General features: G+C 39.7%; 1 protein-coding gene across 1 annotated transcript in view; it reads right to left on the bottom strand.

The window, feature by feature from the left end:
• The window catches only part of SLC2A2 (solute carrier family 2 member 2), a 32,043-nt gene that overhangs the window by 13,267 nt on the left and 5,337 nt on the right, over positions 1 to 13,439 (bottom strand). Inside the window, exons 2-3 of the mRNA XM_058661307.1 lie at positions 11,319 to 11,411; positions 7,704 to 7,960 (exon numbers count right to left, since the gene is read on the bottom strand). Coding sequence (XP_058517290.1) covers positions 7,704 to 7,960; positions 11,319 to 11,411 — 350 coding nt within the window. The remainder of the gene's footprint in view (positions 1 to 7,703; positions 7,961 to 11,318; positions 11,412 to 13,439) is intronic.

The raw sequence follows: 13,439 nt of genomic DNA, 5'->3' as shown, positions 1-13,439 counted from the left end.
GGAATAAATTTAAACATAGTTTTAAGCCTTACCATAGAGAATTATACTTACCTTATTTTAACATTGTATGCCAGTGTATTTCCAGAATCTATAAATGAATATCACCCAGTATAAAATATGTAATGAGGTTGACAAAGCAACATTACTTTCAGTGAGACAAAGAAATATAAGCACCTTGTTATATTATTTCATTGTTCTAAACTCTGGCAAATGAGCTTTTCTCAAGCATCTTTAATATCAAACATTTGCTTTTCTGGAGAGTAAAGCTGTATAGTCTCATAGTGCAATAATTGCCCAGCTCAGCAACTATCACATGAGCTCAGTAATGTCCCGTAGAGTCTGAAGTCCTAATCCTCAGACTATGTAAATGTTATTTACCTAGTAATAAGAATTTTGCAGCTGTGATTAATTTAAGAATCTTGGATTATTGAAGTTTTTCAGAGGAAGGCAGAAGAGGAGGGGTATGTGATATGATTGTAGCAGTTTGGGTTGGAGTGAAGTGGTTCCAAGATGGGGCAAGGGCTCCAAGCCAAGATCTACAGGCTAGAAAAGGGCATGGAATGAATTTTCCCCACAGAGCCTCCAGAAGGACTTAGTCCTGCTGACTTGACATTAGGCAACTGAAGTAGATTTTGGACTTCTGGCCTCTAAAACAGTGAAAAAGTAAGTTTGAGTTTAGTCACTAAATTGGTGATAGTTCATTACAGAAGCAATGGGAAACTAACATGAATAAATTATCCACCCTAAAGAAAAAGGAAACAGCAACTTAGAGATGGCCAGCTCATATCTGGGTTTGGGTTTTTTCTCTGCTCAGGCTGCTGTGCACTCAAATATAAAGGACAGTAATTCATTGTAAGAACTGTTACCAGCTGGCTGAGAGTCTGTTTTACTAGAAGCAAAAAAGATAACAAGTATGAAAAGAAACCACCTGAAAGGAGATTGGAGACCGCTTTGCCTGCAAGGCATTCTTCCCTTGCCAAACAGTGGATGCTGGAGCAATTTATACGAAAACTTCTGGGATTTCTAACTTTTACTCCTAGATGGGAAATGGCCAAGAGGAAATAATCTAAAATTTTGTGTAATTGTTGAATCAAGAAGAAATTTAATGCTGCCTAAGCATAGTTCTTTACATTCTGGTGTAGCTATTCCTGTATGAGTTTTATCAGTCCCACCGTGATGCTGCCAGCCTCCTCATCATCATTAGGCCATTGTTGCCTCCTGCTTACTATGTGTCAGGCTTTGGGATAAATCATTAATATTATTTCTCATCTAATTTTCATGATAATGCCATGATGTTGTGTTATTTTCTTCCACACACTGCAGGTGGTAAATAAATGTCTTACAGAACTCAAATAACTTGCTCATTTTCACACAGCTAAGGCTGAGTGGAAAGAAATATTGATGCCGCATTTTAGTGAATTTCACTTTTCACAGAAAATAGCTTATAGACAAACTATGTGTAACCTCCTTGCCTCACAAACAATGGTCTTCCCTGTCGTACCCTTATAATCATGTTTTAAGTGCACAGAATTGAGAAACTGAAACACAGTAGAAGCCACAGCCATCAGCTGACTCTTACACATTCCTAGAAAGACTGACCACTAACGGAAGGAAAATAAAAATCTGGCAATAAGGAAAATCACACTATTTTTCAGCGACCACCCCAAGGAAAAAAAAATGATTTGAAGGGAGAACAAACTCTTTGTATCTTGATTTTGAGGTTAAAATGATAAATTTTGAGACTTTTGCAAGAAGGATCACTTTGTACTAAGGACATTCACCACAGGACATTTAGTAAGTGGGCACATAACATTCTTCTGGGTTGTAAGCGTGGTCAGCGCTAATCTTAAAAAAAGATATGTATGTTGACTTAGCACCAGGACAGTCATGATTATCTTTGAGTAAGTCACTAGATCTGTTGGTATTTCATCTCTGAATAAGGGACAGGGGTTTCATTTTTTTCCCTCTTAGGAATTGGAGGAAGTATAAAACACCAGTAATGGCAAAAAGAGTTGATTTGGTCATATTTTAAAACCAAAGCATTTTTTGGGCCTGGCGTTGTGGCCTAGCGGCTAAAGTCCTTGCCTTGAATGCACCAGGATCCTATATGGGCGCCGGTTCTAATCCCGGCAGCTCCACTTCCCATCCAGCTCCCTGCTTGTGGCCTGGGAAAGCAGTTGAGGACGGCCCCGAGCTTTGGGACCCTGCACCCCCGTGGGACACCTGGAAGAGGTTCCTGGTTCCTGGCATCGGATCAGCGCAGCACCCGCCGTTGCGGTCACTTGGGGAGTGAATCATCGGATGGAATATCTTCCTCTCTGTCTCTCCTCCTCTCTGTATATCTGACTTTGTAATAAAAATAAATAAATCTTAAAAAAAAAGGAAAAACTAAAGCATTTTTTACCTAATTAAATTTTCTGTAGGAATAATTCATCTAGGAAATTTTCCCTTTACTGTTTAAATCAATTGGTGAACACTGAAATTATTTTTAAAATTTTAAGTGATTGTTAGTTTTTTTTGACTGTGTCTTCAAGATTCAGAATGGAAATTTAAATGCTAACTAACCACTTTCTTGTATGGTAAAAATATTTCTTTTGAAGAAATAATAAGAAAAATTAGGTTATACCCTTTATGAAGAGAAATTTTTAGAGTTCTGTTATATAGTTCTAATATAAGAGGAAGAACTTATCAAAATTTTACTAACTAGATAGCTAAAATCTTTCACTCAGAGTAGATATTAGAAATCTAAATTTAGAATCAAGATGGCGGAATAGGGTAAGGACACGTTTATACAGACGGAAAAACATTCAATCAGGATGAAGCAGAGAGGACATATTTCAGGTTGTAGGAAAGGACAGAACAACAGCAGAGGGGTACCTGGAGACTGACCGACACAGGAAAGCAGCAGACACAGCTGTGTGGTGTTGTAGAGACTGATACTCCAGCACGGCGATCTGAACTCCACAGCAGCCGAAACTCCACCAGCGACCAGGTGGGAAGGGACTTTCACTGGGAGCTTGCGAGGTGAACCCAGACAAAGAACTGTCCGTTCTGCTGGCCCATTTGATTTGACCAGGAGCAGAGACAGAGCAGCAGATCTCAGACGGGCAGTACGAGAACAGAGTGGATTTCATAGCCCAGTCCAGTCAGTCCCCTAGAGCTGAATTGGGCTCCATTTTGTGTAAAGAGGAAAGGGCAAGGGAGAGGACGGAGCATGCGCTGAGCTGGGAGTGAGCTCATTTCTGTCTCAGTGAACTGCAACGACGTGGTATCCTACGGGTTCCACCCAAGACAGGTCTGGGTAGCCCTCGGATCTGACAGCCAGCAAATCAAGAACCTTAGTGGTTGTACATCAGGCGCCATTTTGGGCACTGTGGCAATAGCTTTGGGACTGCAGGGGACAATAGTGAACTGCGCATGTGCTCATCTCGCAAGAACTTGCTGAGGTCCGTGATTGCACTGGTCCCACAGAAAAATAATACCGACTGTGGCATCGTATGGGTCAAAATAGGTCCGTGTGGCACCCAAACGTAAAGTCCAACAGGTTCCGACAAGAACAGCACCACCAACAACCTAATTATATAGGACACCTGGTGTCTTTCTAATCCTGGGACCTGCTCCAACTGAAAGTGGGAGAAAAGATGCAGAGACAACGGTGAAGCCTCAGCACAGTATCACAGGAGGTGGAGAGTGGTGAGCCAGGAGTTGGGGCTGTGGAGACCATGGTGGAAATCTAACATAAGAACCCAAACCTGGAACTCGCTGGAGGTTGTAGCACAAGTAACTGCAAGCAAAAAGGTGTGTACCAATTGCAATAAGTAAAATCGCATTGTAGACCTGTGGGTGACACAGCTTAGAAACCTACCCCAAGGAGAAGACTCTGCTAACCAGAAGTACAATGATCAAGAGCAAAAGAAGAGACAAAGGCGCAATGAATATTACTGAAAACTCCCCTGCAAGGGAGAAAAACACTATGCCAACCTCAGAGTTAACTGAGGAAGACATTGAGAAAATGGGGCACCCAGAATCCATAAGACTCATTTTAAAGATTCTGATCAACAATGAGAAGCTCATGCAAGAGTTCAAAGAATTTAAGGAAGCAATAAAGCAAATCAAGGCTGGTATATCAGAAATCAAGAACACAGTGGAGCAAATTAAGAGTACAGTGGAGAGTCTCCAAAACAGAATGAAGCAAGCAGAAGAAAGAATCTCAGAATTGGAAGGTATTTCCTGTCATCAGGGGGAAGCACATAAAAAGCTGGAAGCAGAGCTGGATCAGGCCAAAAAAAGTATTCAAGAATTGAAAGACACTATTAAGAGGCCAAATATAAGAGTTATGGGAGTCTCAGAAGGTGCAGAAAGAGAAGCTGAGTTTGCAAATGTATTTAATGAAATAATAAAGGAAAATTTCCGTAATCTAGAGAAAGAATTGGGAAACAAGATCCAGGAGGGGCACAGAACTCCCAACAGGCTTGATCAAAAGCAATCTTCACCACGACATAGGATCTTCAAGCTCTCTTCAATCGAACATAAGGAAAAAATCCTTAAATGTGCACGTGAAAAAAATCAATTGACATATAAAGGAATGCCAATTAAGCTCACAGGATATCTCTCACAGGAAACTCTACAGGCAAGAAGAGAATGGAGTGACATATTCCAGATTCTAAAAGAAAAAAATTGTCGGCCTAGGATAACACATCCAGCAAAGCTTTCTTTTGTCTTTGAAAATGAAATAAAATTCTTCCACAGTAAAGAAAAGCTAAAGGAATTTGCCTCTTCCAAACCTGCCCTACAAGGGATACTTAAAGATGTTCTCTTCACAGAGAAGAGGAATAGCACCTACCAAAACCAAAGGCAAACAGGAAGAACATCCCGCTAAAATGACAACAGAAGACTAAACCAATAAACAACCCATTCCTAAAATGACAGGACCAAAGTACCACCCATGTATATTAAACTCTGAATGTAAATGGCTTAAGCTCAATCAAACGTCAGAGATTAGTACACTGGATTAAAAATCAAAACCCATCTTTTTATTATCTGGAGGAGACTCACTTAAACAAAGATCAGCAGAAACTATATCACATGGATTTTGTTGTTTTCTGTCAGTTTCATCTCTTCAAAACACTTCCTTCTGATTAAATCATTCAATGACTCGTAGATCATGCAGTGGCATCATTTTCTGCAAGAAGGTTCTTGATTTTCATTTCTTCAGCTACACATTAGTCATTTAATAACATGTTATTTAACTTCTTGATGTTGTTAATTTCTTTTTTCTCCCAGATGTTGATTTTGTTTTGTGGCTTTTCATTTAAGGGGATGTATAGTAGCTGTGTAATGGAGACTGTCATATCTAGTAACTGGTCATTTAACTACAGGCATTGTAAATTTCTATTTTTCTTTTCATTGTTGATTTTGAATCATGACTTTTCATTTAAGGGGATGTATGGTAGCTGTGAAATGGAGACTAACATTCAGATGTGAGGCTGTAGTGTGGCATGCATTTCTACTTTCAGATAAAGATGGACTTACAATGAAACTGTTTACTATATCTTGACAACAGGATTCTGGACTCTCTGCCATTGTCCATGCCCGCAATGATGGACATATGACTGAGTATGAAGAACTTTATGTTAGTAATGATATAGCGGAACTGGGGGGGAGGGAACTGGGGAGGGGATAAGGGAATATGAAACTATTATAAAATAATAACAATAATAAAAAATGTATTAAAAAATTTAAAAAATCTAAATTTATTATAATCCAGAATTCTTAAACTAGTGCTTCTATTACATCTCTAAAGGTTTTTCACTTTCTCAAGCTTTTCATATTTTTTTATATTATTTTTATTGTGAGAAAAATGTCATTAATGCCCAAAAGCTGTGTTCAAACAACAGGAAATAATAATTTGATTTTCTTCTTTCATTTCTTCTACATAACTGGAAGGGGAAAATCTAGCCTGTGCATTGTATTGCCAAGGCAAGTGTGGGCAGGACTTGACATGCAATGTCTATAGTATGCTAATTTTTAACGATTTCAACAACTTCAGCATGTCACATGATTAGCTGAGGCTCTAGGATAAAAGAATATTATGGATGTTTCTAACCTGAATGCCTAGTGGAAGTCAGAGCTACAGAATGCGGATAGCACTTGCTTCCTGTCTTGAGGCTTTGAAATGGCATGAGCAGCAACAACATCTTGAAACCCTTGGCCAAGTACGCTGGACAACAGATAGCTGGGGATAGCGATTTGACCTTACGACTTGACTGATTCAAATGCCAGTTCTTACTTAAAAGTAGAACAGGATACCTGAGAACTGGTGTGGTTTTGTTAAACTGACAATGGACTCTTAGTTTAAAAATACCAGTCCAAATGCTCCTGTTGAGTTCCTGGATTAGCAATCTGTGTGACGGTTTTCTAAAATGTTTTTATAATTTACAAAGCCAGAAAACCAGGGCAATGATCTAGGAATGCACATCACGTTCGCTTATGCTGTAAATGTCTTCATGATTGACCAGACTGCTGCAGCAACTTTTCCCATTTATTTGGCCTAGCAGCAACCTGTCTGGTACGGATATAAGTTTAAAAAGAATCCTAAAACTATCCCACAAAAGTAAAGGAGGTAGCTGTTGGTGGTAAGTCTACAAAGGAACCACTGAACTAGAAATTACTAGATTCTCTAGCAATTAGGGAAATAAAAGCTGCAACAGGATTGCACCCAGCTCCAGTGAGAATGACTTACATACAGAAGTCAACAAACCACAATTGCTGGTGAGGGTGTGGGGTAGAAGGTACCCAAACCATTGTTGATGGGAATGTAAACTAGAGAAACACTATGGATGGCACTATGGAGATTCCTTGGTTGCAGACAGATCTACCATATGACCTAGCCATCCCACTTCTGGGAGTATATCCAAAGGAAATGAAATTGCATACAAGAGAGGTACCTGCAACCCAATGTTTACAGCAGTGCAGTTCACAGCAGCTAAGACATGGAAACCACCCAGATGCCCATCAACAGAAAAATGGATAAAGAAAATGTGGTACATTTGTACATGTAATTCTACTCAGCCATAAAAGGAATGAAGTCTTACCATTTGCAACAAAATGGACCCAGTTGAAAACCATTATACTTAGTGAGGGGCTAGTCCCCAAAAGACAAATATTATGTGTTCTGTCTGATATGTGACAAGTAATACTCAAAACACACACACACACACAATTATAAACCCAACTACCAGATTAGCATACTGGGAAATAACATGTATATTGCATGTGTCTTTACTCCTGAATAGTAATAGAATTCACATTACTATTTTTAATTATACTTTTATGTTGTTATTTTATCTTCTTCCTTTTCCTACATTTGTAATGTCATGATACACACATATCAAAAAGTTAAGCCTGTAACAATGAAATGCATGTATGCCATTTTAGTAACTTGAGAACAAATAATAGGGGGACGTAGAGAAGGAGGACAGGACAGGGAGGGAGAGGGACAGCTTCCCACGCATGTAAATGTGTATAAACGGAAAAAATCCCAAATAGATACCTATTTGATTTCTTTTTAAAAAGAAATCAAGGGTATTAATAAAGAGCAATATTTCGTTTTCTTGGGAGAAGAGACATTTTTCTAAACAGATTCTAATAAAATCAAAATTAACATGTTTCTTTGTGAATGCTTATTTATAAAATGTGCCTACCTTCCAAGCTTGTCTCCAAGCCACCCACCAAAGAACGATGCGACCATTCCACCGACTGCAAAGCTGGACACAGACAGGGACCAGAACATGGTAATGAGGCCATCAGATGTCACAATGTCTTGTTCAGACTCTAGGGTTGCGGTTGGGGTCACAGGGCTGGTGGGTAGTGCATCTGTTCCATTGATGGCATAGTCATCGGTAGTCCTTCGGTCATCCAACGGGATACCCAAAACATGTCTGTAATGAGATTTTATTGTCTGGGGGAATAAAGAAAAATGACTCTAATATTTCAAATATTCTATAGAATTTTGTTTATTTTTCCTTTAAACAATTAGTCGGATGTTTATACAAGACTGACTTAATTGTGTATCTCATGTACATACCAGCAGGGATAGAGTTATTTATGGTTAGCTACGCCCAATAAAGCAGATCACAAACCCAATGGCAAACTATTCTGCAGGTTGAGAAGATACATGTTTATCCAAGTATTGCTTCTCTGCAGCTACGTTTAAACTTAGACAAATATATGATAAATGTATAGCAGAAAAAGATTGAGACAGGATAAGATGAGGGAGGCAGGCATTTGAAGCAATAGTTAAGATGCTTCACTGGATATTGATATTCCATGGTGGAGTGCCTGGTTTGAGTCCTGGCTGCTCTGCCTCCAATCCAACTTCCGACTCATCTGCATCATAGCGGGCAGCAGATGATGGCTCAAGTACAGGCCTCCTGCCGTCCATGAGGGAAGACCTGATTCGAGTTAAGACTCCTAGCTTTGGCCTGGAACATCCTCAACTATTACAGGCTCTCCATTTCATACAAAGCAAAAATCAATAAATAGGTACTTGTGTTAAGTTTCAAGGAAAATAGACATTTAATTTCAAAGTAAACACTGAATGGTGTATCCTTGTTAGAAATGTGCCACCAATTTAGTAAACTTTCTGGCAGCCAGTGCCAAGATGGGAAAACAGTCATGTAAAAATTCATGAATTGCAGAGTTAGTAACAGTTCAGTGGTGCCTGAGAAGTTATGGAGACTTGTAAGATGTTTCTCTGCTAGATCTTCACAGAGGTCCATGGGTAACAGAATGAACAGTTCTCAGAGTGTAACTTCAAAGAGTCATGTTTTCTGATGTCATACTAAATAGACTTGAATTATGTCAACTCTTCAGGCCATCTTCCTCCATGTCATTCATCCCTGTGATGATTTGACCTTTTTTTGCCTGTGTTGAATGCGGAGGGTCCTTGCTGACAAGGATCTGGAATGTAGCTGCTCTAGGCTACCAGTTATGAGCAATGTTAGCAGGGCAGGGGGAGAGTTGGCTTGCTATTTAACACTGCCGTAGGTGGATAACACGCATTAAAAAAAAAGGGGGGAATGGAAGGAAATATCCAAAATATTCTTTTTTAATGTTTTTTAAAAGATTTGTTTTTATTTGAAAGGCAGTTACAGACAGAAGGAAAAATAGAGGGAGAGAGAGATCTTCCATCTACTGGCTTACTCCCCAAATGACTGCAAATGGCTGCAATGGCTCAAACTGAGCACATCTGAAGCCAGGAGCCAGGAGATTCTTCTGGGTCTCCTACCTGAATGCAGGGGCCCAAGGAGTTGAGCCATCCTTCATTGCTTTCCTGGGCCAGAAACAGGAACGAGCTATTCTTAGATATTTGTTATATGTAGAAAAATAATTATGGTTGGTTTTTTCTTATATTTTCTATAGTAGAAATACAATTTTCATAATCACAAAAAGTATGTACAAAATTCCTTAAAATAGTTATAAATATTGTTCAAATAATAATAATAATAAAGACATAAATGGCCATCCTTATTTAATGGTATTTAAGTAATTCTTTGAATCTAAAAGAGAAGAGATGCTAAAAGCACATTAAGCCCTTTAGCAGTAGGGACAATCCTAATTTCAGCTCTGGCTCTGAAACTTGGATTCAAGGAGTGGAAACCTTAATCTGTTCTTCCCTCTGACACCGCAGAGAGTGATTTAAATAAAGTAGTGAAAATGTCTCCAAAAATATATAAGTATCAAAAACCTTCCCACTTTTCCCAAGTCACGGTGATGTTGAGCTAAATTTTGGGAAAACTTGCTAAATTGTCATGTTTGTCACCACAAAGATGTGGCTTTGGTCTCCTGACCCTGAGCTTTTGGACCTCAGTTGTGACAAGGCCTCCTACACTCCAGAGGGTATGGTGTCTAGTTGGAGAACATCTTTAGGCCCAAGGACCAGCTGATGTCTGGTGGTGGATTGTGGCCAGCACACACTTTTCATGTTTGCACTCTTGGAGTCCAGTGCTGTGATGGAAGCAAATGAAGCATGATGCATTCATTCACAGAAGGTGCCCACCAAATGTTTGCACCCATGCCTATGCCATACCTTACCCATGCACTTACTTTCTCTCACCCACTCTATCCTCCATCCATTGGATGGAACAGAGGGCACCTTCTTTATGCTAACTGCATGCTTGGCAATGGTAACAGGAGGAGCAATGAGGCATGAAGCTTGCACTCAGTGCTCTCGTAGGTCTGAACTACAGCAGAACAGAGTCCAAGCCTGGCTCCCTCACTTACAGCAAAGGGAAGAATAACATGTCTTCCTCTCCTGTCCGTTCGCTGGATACCAGAGGAGAGATGAGTACATGACATACGTGAAAAACATCGCAGACATTGCTTGGTATTAAGATTGAAACTTTTTGGTTGTTATTCTAAATTTTTGTAGTATATTGGATCACCGATAGAAGACAGGAGTAGGGGAAGAGCTATAACCTTTTTAATGTTAGGGCTCTTCAAGATTCTGATATGGCCTGTGAATAGGCATTTTAAGTTGTTTGGGAATTGAGTTGGGGAGAACATTTATTAAAGTGCCTGAGACAAATAAATAGGTGCTCAATAATTGGGCATCGAGGAGCTATCTATCATTGTGGAATAAAGGGTTAAGCTAAGCCTGAAATTTTGGCATCCTGTATGGGTGCTGGATCATGATTGACTGTTCCTGTTCAAACTGCCTCCGAATGTGCCTGAAAAGCAACAGATGATGACCCAGGGACTCAAGTTCCTGCCACCCATTTGGGAGGCTTCAAAGGAGCTGCTGGCTCCTGGCTTTAGCCTAGCCTGGCCTCGGAAGATGCAGCCACTTGGGGAGTGAACAAACAGATGCAAGATCTTTCTTTCTGTTCCTGTGTCTCTGTAACTTGGCCTTTCAAATAAATAAATCTTTAAAAAATTAAATGGGTATTGAATGAAGCATGTCCTTGGTTGTTTTCTCTCATTCCCTAACATTTTTCATTCATGCATGAGTGACTGTTCTGAAGGAATGCTACAATAAGCTGTTTTTTTAAATTTATTTTTAAGGCATTCTTGGACATGTGGTATTCTGGCTGGTGTATTTCTGTGAGCTCAGCAACAACAGAGTCAGAGATTAAGAATTATTTATTGCTGGAGGGATGATAAGAGTCAAGGCCAGCTTATCAACTGTGGAACCCTGCACATTGATCTGGACAGGCCATGTTTACCCCAGTGTTCCCCACGTGGACACCATTGATTTCCGTTTATGAGGAATGCATGATATCTATCACTAAAAGAGAATCTGTACGTATTTCACTTGCCTCTTCCGGTGCGTTGATCACGCCAATGTCATATCCAAACTGGAACGAGCTCAGCACAGCAGTGAAGACTGTGAAGACCAAGGTCCCAGTGATCTGTGGAAATACAGCACAGAATTGGGAAACACCAGCAACTGCAGTGGCCCATGATCTCATCAGGCTGCCTTTTGACCTCTTACAGGTGCTACAGGCTAGTTCTTCCTCCTTGTTGTCCATCCCAGTATATCTCAAGCTCCCAGCAAGCAGGTGCTATTCATGGGAGATTGTGAGAGCCACTCAACACTTCCCTTACCATGTTGCGATGTAAAAACGCTTGGGGAAAGCTGATAAAGGAGAGAAAAGTTCTTTGAAGGTTCAAAATCAGAAGTGAGAACCAGAATTGCAACTGACAAAAGGAGACTGTCAAGATAGAAACAGTCATGTCAGCGAGAGAAGTCATGTACAGAATCTGTATTAAAGCGATGGAAAGAATTCCTGGCATGGCCAAGGCACAGAAACATCTCAATGTTCCCATAAGAGAATCAAGCAGTTTATTATTCTCTACATCAGTAGCCCTGTAAAGATACTTTTCAGGATTTGCTTCTAATTGAACCTTGAGCCGAGAGTTAAGGAACATAATTTTGTTCCAAATCTGTGTAACTACAATAAAACTTCAGAGTACTTACCACTCTTCAACTCATACTTGTGATTCTAACCGTTTCAGAAAGTCATACATACAGAGTTGCATATGATAAACAGTGCAACATTTTGTGTTGTAACAAAAATTCTGGAAGGAATCTAAATATCGTTAACTAGGGAACAGTCAAATACTCACAAATATCATATGAGATAGATACGACAAATGCAACATGTGATCATATCACCAACTTGTTTTTCCTCTAAGTGGCAAAGGAAATTGTTAATCTCATTTGTGGCTTTTCGCGTGCGCACGTGTGTGTGTGTGTGTGTGTCTGTGTTTCCTTTTCAAAGGCTTACACATGAATATTCCAACAATGTTTTGACTTTTGAGGGGGAACCTGAGATTGAAAAAGGAAGGTGAAATAGGCTTTACATTTTATTAGTATTCCTAGACACTTTATGAGGAAAATGTTATGTGTATAATTATGTGTTTTGAAAGTTTCAAGTAAAGATTGTGGGATGTAGTAAGCATCTTGTCGAATGAATGATTCATAGCAGCATGAAGTTCAGTTCCCACTCTTAGCACAAAGGTGATCCAAGCTGATTACCCTGTGGGAACTTTAATTCAAATCGTATGATGGATGTAAATATCCCTATTCTGCTATGAGTAGCTAGTTAACCAAGATCCATTGTTCAAAGATACAACTGGAGATCAGACATCTTGGTGTCATCACGAACATAGTGATGTCATGGGGCCTTGGCAGCGAGTTAGTCCAGTGGTTCCAAAGCCAGACCCTCCTTGGGGGAGTGTTGCACTTGTATCTTCATGGGATTTACCCACCATTACCCTGGATTTGGGATTTCTGGAGCCCATAGGAATGGAATCTGTAGGAGGAATGGAAATCTTTATATTTAATTTTTTAAAAGATTTATTTATTTTTATTGGAAAGGCAGATGTACAGAGACGAGAGACAGAGAGAAAGGTTTTCCATCCACCGGCTCAATCCCCAAGGGGCTAAAATGGCCAGAGCTGAGTCAATCCAAAGCCAGGAACCAGGAGCTTTTTCTGGGTTTCCCTTGTGAGTGCGGGATCCCAAGGCTTTGGGTCAGCCTCCACATCTTTCCCAGGCCACAAACAGGGAGCTGGATGGGAAATGCAGCAGCCAGGAAATGAACTGGCACCCATATGAGATCCCAGTGGATGCAAGGCAAGGATTTAATCACTAGTCTATTGTGCCAGGGCCCAGAAATCTTTACATTTATTAAGCCCTTTCTTTTTTCATAAGTGGTATCTGTATAAATCTTACTTCCCAGTAATATACTTTCCTGCAAGAATGAACTTTAAAGTTGACCCAAAGATATGATAATATTATATGCATATATATACATACATATGTATGTGAATATATATATGAATCTGTAAGAGAGCATGAAAGAACATCAGAATTTATGGGAAATGAATGTAAGAGATAAGTTTGCTTTGGTGTAAAATTTTGAAATACACAC

Source organism: Ochotona princeps, chromosome 3 (genome assembly GCF_030435755.1).
Source record: "Ochotona princeps isolate mOchPri1 chromosome 3, mOchPri1.hap1, whole genome shotgun sequence".
Classification (NCBI taxonomy): Eukaryota; Metazoa; Chordata; class Mammalia; order Lagomorpha; family Ochotonidae; genus Ochotona; species Ochotona princeps.
Note: the sequence above shows the minus strand (reverse complement) of the source record. Positions and strands in the feature narration are given on the sequence as shown.